General features: G+C 43.8%; 1 protein-coding gene across 1 annotated transcript in view; it reads right to left on the reverse strand.

Moving 5' to 3' along the window:
* Window positions 1-11,214, reverse strand: part of fut8b (fucosyltransferase 8b (alpha (1,6) fucosyltransferase)) — an 86,306-nt gene that overhangs the window by 4,152 nt on the left and 70,940 nt on the right. Inside the window, exons 7-8 of the mRNA XM_031861625.1 lie at window positions 8,909-9,146; window positions 4,019-4,265 (exon numbers count right to left, since the gene is read on the reverse strand). Of these exons, the coding sequence (XP_031717485.1) occupies window positions 4,019-4,265; window positions 8,909-9,146 (485 nt within the window). The remainder of the gene's footprint in view (window positions 1-4,018; window positions 4,266-8,908; window positions 9,147-11,214) is intronic.

Here is an 11,214-nt window from a genome sequence, read left to right on the forward strand (position 1 = left end):
CATTTTTTAATCTTTATTCAGACAACCTAGTTTACACTGTTTGTTTTGATGTTGACGTGTAATCGCTGGAAAGAAAAAGCGAAAAAAAATTAAAAAAAGGCCCTTCCACTTGAAAGCCATACCGTGGCAATCTTTCCATTGTTGGTATAAACACAAACAAAGAGCGATGGGACAAAAGACAATGACAGAAAAGAAACAGAAAAGGCAAGCCGTGACTGAGAGAGAGAGGAAGTTTCAGAAATAGAGGGAGGCAGTAAAATAGACAGACAGTAGAAATATCCAACAGAACTGTATTGTTTCGGTTTCCTTGTCATCGCTCGCAGTACACAAGGACAAAGAGAGATCGCTGTCACCGGCTGTACGTGTGAAAGAAAGAGCACAGCTGGTAAACAGAACAAAAGATGGACGAGAATGGGAAACGTCTCCTCTCCTGACACAGACGCATCCCTCAGACTGATGGACGCTGAAACACGATTTTATGCCGTCCACAACTATTCAATTGCTAAACCACCCAGCCGCATCCGCATTGGGACTTCTGGCCCCGAGGAGCAAATTCAATTTCAAAATCGAAGCGAAAGAAAAAGACCTTCTTCAACCTTTACTTCACAAATGAAGGAACGCGTACATGTTTCCCCACATTCATATAGTGCCACCTGGGAGCTTCCCAATACAATCAGCTGTCTACTGCGTACCGAGGAGCAGCTCCACTGGAATATCTCGGGTCAAAAGCCTTTTTTAAGGACAATTTGGTGTCGAACATTAGTCCTTTACTTCCACCATTCAGGATTTCCCAAGGGCTTCAGTGCTTTTCAAGGCTGCCTAGAACTCCTTTGTGAGAATGAGGTGGAAGAATAAAAAAAGTAAGAGAGTAAGAGGTTCAGAGAAAGAGAATAAACAGGCTGTAGCTAATTTTCACCACTGGCCACAAGAACAGCTCCTTTCTTTACGTGGCGAATAAAACCCAAAAGAATGGAGTGAGGACAAGTTGGTGAGTGGGCTACAAGGTGTGTCCGAGCCTTTTATTCGGTGTCTCTGATCGGACCGAGGTCGTGACTGAGCTTTTTGCATCCTTTGTTGGGGTCCGTCTCTCCTGCTCCCTAACGTCTCTCATGTCTACGGTGTTTTTGTTCCTGTGAACTCTTTTATCTTGCCCTTTTCTCTCTCTGTCAGACCACACTGAGGCATTGCTTAGCCCTTAGACATCTATCCCCCCCCCCTCAAGAACTCACCCACTACCTCTGCCTCAATAATTCAATTTATCTCTCTCTATTCACACTGTAATAGCAAAGCAGGGCAATCCTCATGGTGGGCGTAAAAGCATGCATTAGAGGCATCAAACACACCCACACTCGACACAGCAATGCTGATTCGGGCAGTTAGTGACAATAACACATATAGACTATAGAGTAAATGATTTGACCTCTGGATGCCTGTCAGCTGCACGAAGAAGAAATTACCACATTACACCTACTGTATGCTGCAGAATGACATAACACATTAAAGGAAAGGCCAACATGAAGGGTCTTATTAAGGTGTTCTGCACACTACTGGCTCTCTTGCAATGAGCACAAAAAAAACTTCTAACATTATTAGAAAGTTATTATAAAATGGTCTTTGTAAGCTCTCTAAGTGAAGAATAAAGAAATACCTGACCTGGAATCATATTATCCCACTTTTTATATTTATTTATTGTTTTCACTCTGAGAAATGTATTTTATTAATTATTATAATAAAAAACAAAATTAAAAAAAATTATATATATATATACATACACATATACATACACACACACACATACACACAGATACACACAATGTATAATAAATCCATCTCTTGGTGACCACATTGCCATGGCGATAAGGCTACTCTGGTATCTGTAACAGAAGTCTCTCTCCCTCTGTCTCTCTCTCTCCCTGTCTCTCTCCCTCTGTCTCTCTGTCTCTCTCCCTCTCTGTCTCTCTCTCTCTCCCTCCCTCTCCCCCCCCATTAGGACACATTCAATGGGGGCAGGATGGAGCTGTGTTGATAGCTGCTTTCAGTTGGTGGCTCCCAGCCTTCCTGCCTCTCACGTCCTTAGAGAGCAGCAGGGAGAGAGAGAGGTGGTGGTGGTGACGGAGCTGGTGGGGGTCGGCTGGTGGTTGTCGGGTCCTCCTGGGACAAGCTGCCTTTCTATTCCTCTCGGTACTCTCTGCATCAACCCCTGCATCTCCCATTGCTGCCGCTCCCTCGTGCCTTTTTCTTGCATTGACACTATGGATCTCTTTCAGTGTCCCCCCCCTCACTTTTCCATACACTCATACATATCGCGTTCCCCCCACAGTGCTGACAGAAGCGCAAAGGCACTTTGTTGCAACATCAGTGCAGAGTGGAGTGGATGTATCAAGAGCTGAGAAGGGATGGGATAAGAGGGATGAAAACTTTGTTCTACCCAGCACATCATTTCAATAAGCCTTTCCCATGTGATACGGAGGGAGGAAAGGGTGGGATATGCGAGTGTATGGAGGGGGGGGGGGGAGTAGGAAACACAAAGAACAGTGATAGAGATGTGTGTAAAACCATGAGAGCAAGAGAATTGTGGGTAGGGATGTGCACCCGGGGAACGTGAGGGAGATATAACAATATAACAATTTGAAATCTTGAAGCAGGATGAACAAATGAAGACTGAGCAACGATCACAAATGAAAGGATGCGAGAGGTCGGGGAGATTGAAAAAGTTGGGATGAGTCACAGACAAAAAACAATTGAGGAAAAATAGGGGGAGGAGAGTCAAAGAGCTGGGAGAAAGAGACGGAAGCTGCCGGGTGATGAAAGGCAGAGAGGTAAAAACTAAAGAGAAGAGCGTCTGAGAAAAGAAAGAGAGGGAGACAGAAGAGCGTGTCAAGAGGAAGTCAGAACCAAGCAGAGCAGGACAGGAAAAGTAAGGAAGAACAGCGACGGTTGGTTTGCAGCAAGACGTAAAGAAGAAGAGGAGTTATGAGAGCGAGGAGCTGGCAAAAGAGCCTATGAACATATGGATGTGAGAGTTATGTTGAGAATGACGGAACTCAACCCGGCTGACTTCACAAACTATTACAATATAACTCTTAGCGTTTATTTTAAACTACTTCTTTTACCAGGCAGGTGGAATCAGCCTCATGGAAGAGAGATAACCAGTCATTATGTGCATTGTCCAAAATGCTGGACCTCTTGTGCCAAGTTTCCTGAAAAGTGATATCTAGGTGGCGTACTCCGATACCAGGGCACTGAGGTGCATTGTTCTTTCTGCAACGAGGAAGTTCTCCTGTGCTCTTATGTGGATTTTTAAAAGCTAAGGAAGGCTCTGGTGATCTGCCAGACTGAAATATCTCAGCAGCTAGCAGGACATATTGCCATGAAACATTGTTCATTCACGCTCCCCAGAGGATGAAGTCCACTGACTTTGGCGAGTGTAAACCACTTTGAAGCCTGGGGATTTGTTGACAACAACAACAATATAGAATATAGCCGTTCTTATCCTTTAATCAACAATGATTACTAAAGATTAAAGAAAAGCTTAAACATTAATACATGAAACAAGGCAGAACCACACAAAGCATATTACTAGAGAGAAAAGAATGATGTAATTTCTTTAAGCAAGTTGATTTGCATTAATATAGTATATAATATAGCATATAATATAGCTGTATTAGTGTAGCGCAGAGAAGTAATAAAAAAGCAAAAGGCTTCCCAGGGTAAATAAAGGTAGAAAATTAGCCAAACTAAACACTTCCATAGATTGAGTTACTTTTAATACTATTGTATTAACCTCCTATTAACCTCCCGCAAAGCAGTGTCTGTATTCCAGCACAGCCCTCAGGGCGATGTTGTTATTTTCTTCTTCCTGTGCCGTCTGTTCGCTTTGATTGTGAAGCATTTTGCAAACTTTATTCTAGAGATACGCTGTAGTGACAAAGCCGTTATTATTGAAGTGTTTAAAAGCACAGAAAAAGGAAGATAACAAAGCGAGCCACGCTGACAAGTGATAGCCGAGCGTCCTTACCCGATGATGGGGTGTTTGAAGCCCAGCTTGGCGGTGGTCTGCTGGATCTCCTTCTCCAGCCACGTCTGCGGTCGCACCAGGTACTTGACGAACTGGGACACCCACCAAACGGAGGGGTCGCCGTGCAGACGGTGCAGGCGCGGGGCCAGGTCTTCGGGGATGGCCAGGGGCAGGTAGGGGGGCCGGGGGTGGAGACTGTCCACTATAGGCAACTCCACAACCTGGACGTCCTTATCGTGGGCCTCTCCTCGATGGTCCAAAGAGGAGAAGGTTGAGTATTAAGATGATCATGTTCATCATCATCAATGCAAACATTATGCTCATCTATTCAACAATTGATTAACTTATATATCAGAAAGGCACCTTCCTTATCAAAGCAGAGGTTCTAAGGATTGAGCGGCAGATTGTACAGCCCTTTGAGATTTGTGATTTTCGTTATGTAAATAATTTTGGCATGAGTGACTTGGCTTCAGACCTTGTATCAGTACCAAGTTTCAGTCGGATGAAGAAAGCCTGAAGTTCTGACATGACAGCTGTTTCCGTAAGACAACTTAGACCTTTTCTTCTTCTCCCTTTTAAAGTATATGGAGTTCAGAGACATCGGCAAGTTGTCAGCGTAGCTTTCTGTCAAACAACTGACAACACTGACTAACATCTTTGAGTTCACTGAACCTCTTAGTGTCTTTTTCTGCTGAACTAATTACGACACAATATGTCACTCTGTCAAAAATAAAACATTATGTTGCGATGCAGTGAGATTTTTCAGTATTCTTCTTCATCCCTATTACATTCATCCCTGTTCTGTTACCAGCATGAATCCAAATCCCCCAACCCCCTATGAATCCAGCTTCTGGGATTGACAGCTGCTCTTTGCCCGTCCTTGTTTAAAGGCCAAGGTAAGCTCCTTTCTATCAAGGCTGTGTAGGGCCAGGGGCTGGTGCAAGGACCTGGATTGGAGTGGTGGGGTGATGTTGGTCTGGCATTGGCGCCTTCAGGCTGAGTCCTGCTTGGCAGGCGCTCTGGGCAGAGGGGTTGAGCACGGGCTGATTACGAAGGTCACCTTTCTGGGCAGAAGACAGTCCCCCCCGCGCACTGCCAGACCTCCATGCACACCGAGGCCAACTGTGCGTGAACACGCATGTGCCCGCCCACAGAAATGCTCATGAGGATACACACACACATGAACATGCATGTACGGGGGTCTTGCGATGAGAAAAAAGGTGATCCAAAGAAAACAACAATAAAAAGAAATGTGTATTCACACACACACATACACACACACACACACACACACACACAAAGAGCCTCCGCTAATCTCATTGCACCAGAAGGGATATGCCTGGCAGACAAAACCTTCACTCTCTTTCAGTCTTAAAAACCCAGGGAGAGTTGTGTTTTGGTCCGTGTGTGTGAGTAAACCCCTGATTTACACAAAAACAAGTTTTGAGGCCTGTGTTCTTTCAGACTAAAGTGGCTTCTCTAACTGCCACAGACGGGCCCTAATACAGCTGCAAACACACATCCACGACACACTTCCAACTAAATGGCATAATGAGTCATTAAAAATGGCCTTTCACAGAAAGGGTATGTAAAAAAAACATGCGAAAAACAAGGACAGAAACAGAGGCTTCAATTTATGTGCGCGTATGCCTGAACGTGAACTGAATATAAATTGGTAGAAGCATTAAATATTGAACAGAAAAGATATTCCCAGGCCTGTCTTTGCTTATATAACAGCATTGGCATGATTCACATAAGGGGGAATGGGCACTTTTTTGAGGCCTGCACTTCATGGCATAAATGTACTGAGACGCAGTGAGTCTGCCTCCCACAGCTCCTTAATTACATCACAAAGCTCTTTTTAACTCCAAAGCATCGGCTACATTTTTTCATGTACGCGCCTTAAAGCTTAAAGGTCTGAACTGACACAGAAACGCTGTATTTTAAGCCCATGATGCATACTTCGCCTAATAAATATTGCACAAGCTCAACACAGCTACTGGAGAACCAAGAGTGACACCATACAGACACAAAATGCGAAGCCTTTCCATTCATAATACATTTGAGAGGCGGTTTATGAACTTGGAGAACTCTTGTTCCAGTCTTTACATGGCAGGGAACATTATGTTTCCCCTGCTGCTCTCAGACTCACTCATAAGGCAGTAATATCTCTACAGAGAAGCTCAAAGGAATACACCCTCTTTGGCAAATTAGCTCTTTGATCAACGAACCATTGTTCCACAAGGAGACTAGTTTCCCCTTTGTGTGCTCAGAATTTACCAAACCTGTGAGATGGTGCTGTAAGCTCTCTCATGCTGCTGCCCACTGCACATAAAAGTTGTAGTAAAACAGCAACATGCACCAGTGGGTTAATAGACAGAAGGGCTGGGTTTGGACCTTACTACTTTCTGTTGGTATTGACCGATATGTCCAAGGCGCAGAGAATCTAAAATTGTCAAGTACTAAAAACTTGTATTGATTGTCTGTTCAGATTGGTAGTCATATTTCCAAACTAAAAACTATTTAAACTGTGTTTTATTCAGGCAACAATTGAAAAACGTGGGTACTGTGTCGGCATTATTATCCAGTATCCAATCCCAAGAGACAAGGTGGGTCAATCTTTATCAATATTCCCATTACATAGTTATAGTCTAATAAAATAGATGTGTATCGTAATTGTAGTTCCTAGTTAAAGGTTTTAGAATTATGGTTCCCCGGAAAAATTTGAATTTTCTTTCCCCACTTCCCGTAGGAGGGAAGAAAATCAGCAGGTCCTATAATGATCGCTACCTTTGATTTTGTCACAGATGCATATTCCATGCATCATCTCTCCGTCTATAATTAACTGACATCCTACGGGAAGCAACTCAACATAAAGTGGGCAAACCATGTGCAGATAAATGACAGCGCTGCTACATAAAATACCAACAATGGCAATTAACAACGTAAACACAAGGTTAGGCAAACAAAAGACAAAAACTGTATCGTGTAAAACTATAGAACAGCAAAAAGCAGCATGCTCATCACATTTCTAAGTGAAGGCTACTAGAAAGGATTGGTGGCATTTACCAGGAATGATACAACAGAGACCCGATGTCTAACAAAATTAGAAAATGCCGACGTTGCAAAGTCCACTGCCATCCTGGAACAATGCAAACCCTTCATCATCTCAAGGCATTGGTATGGTAGGTAATAAACACTGGCTAATCATAGAATAAAAGGCCAATAATATACTGTAACACTAGCAAATATCCAAATGCATTAATTGTACTGGCATGGGCAGACATTCCACTTAATTAGTGATATATTCAATGTATATCTACTTATTAATCCAAGGCTTTAGTGTCCCTTTGTGGCCCAGTGTCCCAAGGAATGATTTTACCTTCCCTGTTAACAAAAGAGGCATGACCACAGCAGTAGCCAAGAACCCAACAGGCTTACATTAGCTATGCTCGGCTTGTTAGCTGGCTTGGTCAACAGAAGATACTGCCTCTGCAAATTACAAGACTTATAAGGATAAGAATTCAGAATGCTAAAAGGCCGGGGGAGTGGCGTTTGTGGTGAGATGACTGTTGGATGCCAGATGGCATATATGGATCTATAGGAGGCGGTTTGTAAGACAGACACCAGAGAAAGACATTAGATAGGGGAAAAGGACACATGAAAGGCAGGAGAATAAGAAAGGGAATGCGCAAGGAGAGCAGGAGATAAGAAGGGAGAGCCCAGGAGAGCACAAATCAAATGAAGCGATAGCAGAAATATATAGAGCTGAAAGGATGCCGTGATGAGAACAAGAAAGCAATGACAAAGAAATTGATAGAGACCGAGAGAGAGAAGGGGGGGGGGGAGGGGGCATAGTCTCATAGTAAAACCTCCAAATCATCCATGATCTTTGCTTCTGTCAGCTTAACAGAGGATGACACACCTATACACCTATACTGTAAGACCATCCATTAATCATACAAAAATCACTATTTCCGCTCATACCGATGCGCAATCTCATTCATAAATGATTCTGCTGCCTGTGCATTACCAGGGAGATGCATTCTCCCCCAGACAAGCACATCGATCTTCAGTCTAAGGTTTACTGACACCAGGTACACATATACATTAGCGTATGCTTGAACACGGTGTTCGTTACGGACAATCAACGACTGACGCATACGTTGTACATATGTAGAGCTTTTGCTTTAACGGAGCACGCATCCTCGTGACCAAGACACAACACAAACGTGTGTAGCATGCACACAGGAGTGACGTCATTCATAAAAAATGACTCGTCCTTCCTTTTGAAAAGAAAATACAGATGAAACCCCTATGGAGTAATAATTAACCATGTGTATAGCTGGAGGGGTCCTCAGTTCTACAGATGGCTATGGGGGGGGGGGGGTGTGTCTTTTGGGATGCAGGAGATCTTTTTGTTGTAATACCATCAGTCAAGAATCAAGGCTGAGTGGCGGCGCTGGATCCAATTCTACAATGAATCCATGGTGTGAGAACTCAAGATGACTCTCAAAAATAGAGGAGCCTCCTCCTCTTCCTCTATGACCGGCCTCCTCTATGGAAATAAAGTCTTCTTGGCACTGAAGCCTTTGAACAGTAACCTGCTGCTGCTGCTGCTTCATTGGCTGCCAAAGTGCTTTAACAGGAATTGCACAGTCCTGCTTAGCCAGGGAATTCACACTTTGTTTGTTTTCGCTGTAGCAGCACAAAAGATGTGTGGTCTGGCAGACCCCGTCTTTTAGCAGAGATAGACCAAAAAAGACAACAAGGGCTATTTGAATATTAAGCAACCAATCATAGTCGTTTGCAGGCAGCACTGAGGCTACGGCTGCGTGTGGCTCACAATGGGTGATGGTGTGTGTGTGTCGGTGTGTGTGTGTACCTTACCTGACCAGTGTCCAGTGGTGGCCCCGGCGCGGTCGGTGCAGGTGTTACTGACGGGCAGGAAGACGGTCTCCCAGCCGCCGGGGGCGTAGCGCCAGTTGTGGGACTCCAGGATGAGCGTGCGCTGGGTGCCATAAGCGATCATGAAGCAGTAGACGACATGGTGGAGCTGGCAGCCGTAACCACAGCCCTTATTGATGTTGCACACCAGCTTTCTCGCCTTACTGCAGTCTGGGGGGTTCTTGGAGAAGGACAGGAAGGAATGTTTCAACCTTTTTTTATTGCTTGACCTTCTTCTTGTATCTCTCAAAGCCCTGCTCTCGGACTTGTAATAACACATGGCCGATATTGTTCTGTTTGTTCCCTTTGCCCGTCTCTCTCATACTCCACTTCGCTCTAAGTTTATACCTGTTCCCTCTTTTTCTCGGCTCTCTCTCTCTTTACCTGCTAGTTTGTTTTTCCTTTCGTCTCCCTCTGTGACAGCCATGAAAATGACTCTTTTCCCATCTTTCTTTTCTCTCCCGCCTCTCTCCTTCTTATTGTTAAAAGGATACAACTGGTAATGTTCTATATTTTTATACGCTTTGGTGACAAGTATTGTCTGTGCATTCAAAGCCGGATATAGATGTTTTCACCATTGTTACAAGAACATTATTAAAAACACATAAATGAGCCACACCATTGCAATAAGTGGCACATTTCTTCAATACTATGAACATGGCCACCGTAGTTCCTTTATACATTGTACCCACATACATTGTGCTGTTGCACTGGCACATATCAATAGTTGGCTGACCATAATCCCGAGCCTCTGTTTGAGTAACGTTTGCAAGAAATGACTGAAATTGCTCAAAAAAACTCTATATTTGTGACCAGCTTTTTAAGATTTAAGTTGTCAGTAGGAACCAATGGGGCAGCGTGGAGGATGGAAATTATTGAAAGATGGATTCATTGGATTTGGTCTTTTGGGATTTGTTGGCAATAGGAACAATCCCCAGCCTTATCCTTTTATATCTATTCTTCATTAATCTCTTTGTTGTTGTCTGTAATCTCTTTTTCCTCTCAGTATTTATCGCTTTTCAATTCAAGGCTAATTTATTGAAACCACAATATGGCTTACTGTAATTATCAAATGGGAGGAGATCCAATATTTGTAAAAGGCAAAATGTGTGTCGCATACAATTTTAAATTAAACATCGTGCTGCAGAGACGTCCAGGACTACACATCATAATGTACAGACTTAAGAAAACATCTTTGTTTGGTACAAATCCCAGCAAAAAAACACACAATAATCATTTCAATATGTTTTTCGATGAAAATGACAATCATGATGTACATTTTTTTCATATCCCCCATATGCCGCAAATCATGTGTGTGTGTGTGTGTGTGTGTGTGTGTCAGTCACAGTCCCTCCGGTTGCAGCATGTTGATACATATTGGGCAGCAAGATATGCCTCGTCTCTTTCTCCAAGTACTTTTTCATTTGAGAGGTCATTAAGCTCTTTGAAATCCCAAATGACAGAGTTGACCTTGTTTCAGTAAATGTTCCTTATTTCATTGAATGTATGACAGTCGAGTAGATGGATGCAACAACCTCTTGTTACCGCCGCGGGTCCTTTCCGCACACACTCAAACAGCGTTCCGTAATGTTCTTTATTGTTATTACTGCAGTTCAGACTGGTCTCGGCCGTGCGCTCTCCTGCCGTGCCCCCGAGCGCACCGCCGTATATGCGTTGGTCAGGATCGTCTGTTGTGCTGTGTCTCCTGCTTACCTCTCTCTCGCGCCTCCGTCCCTACTAATGTTTATATACGAGAGAGACAATCAAGGATCAGTTTCAGCTGCGGCTAATCAAGCCTCTTCACGGCACCGTTCCCTGAACCACTCCCCCCCCCACTCTGTCCCCTCTGCAACCGCGCCCAGCCACCACAATGGATTTCTGTCTCAGCCTCACCTGTTGAACAGTTACCACATGTTCTATTTTCGGTTGGTTGCCAGGATCTGTCTGTGGACACTGAGACGGTGCTTGGTTAGGATCTGTGTCCGCTTTTGTTTTCTGACAGTAAAGAGATATTCTGCAAATTCATAGCCTCTGTTTAGGACCAGATAACATTCTAATCTACTACTATCTGCTTTTAGTTTCTTCTTTCTAATGGTCCAAATGGGGTTTCTTTCCATTGCTTATAATTAGGTTTACTCTGAGAGGTCTTTGGAGAGCAGTGTTGGTCACATTGTGTCTGAGCGGGGGCAGTTAGCATCAGTACCTCTCTCTCTCTCTCTCTCTCTCTCTCTCTCTCTCTCTCTCTCTCT

Source organism: Anarrhichthys ocellatus, unplaced genomic scaffold, assembly GCF_004355925.1.
Source record: "Anarrhichthys ocellatus isolate YVR2014 unplaced genomic scaffold, GSC_Weel_1.0 scaffold25, whole genome shotgun sequence".
In the NCBI taxonomy this organism is placed as follows: domain Eukaryota; kingdom Metazoa; phylum Chordata; class Actinopteri; order Perciformes; family Anarhichadidae; genus Anarrhichthys; species Anarrhichthys ocellatus.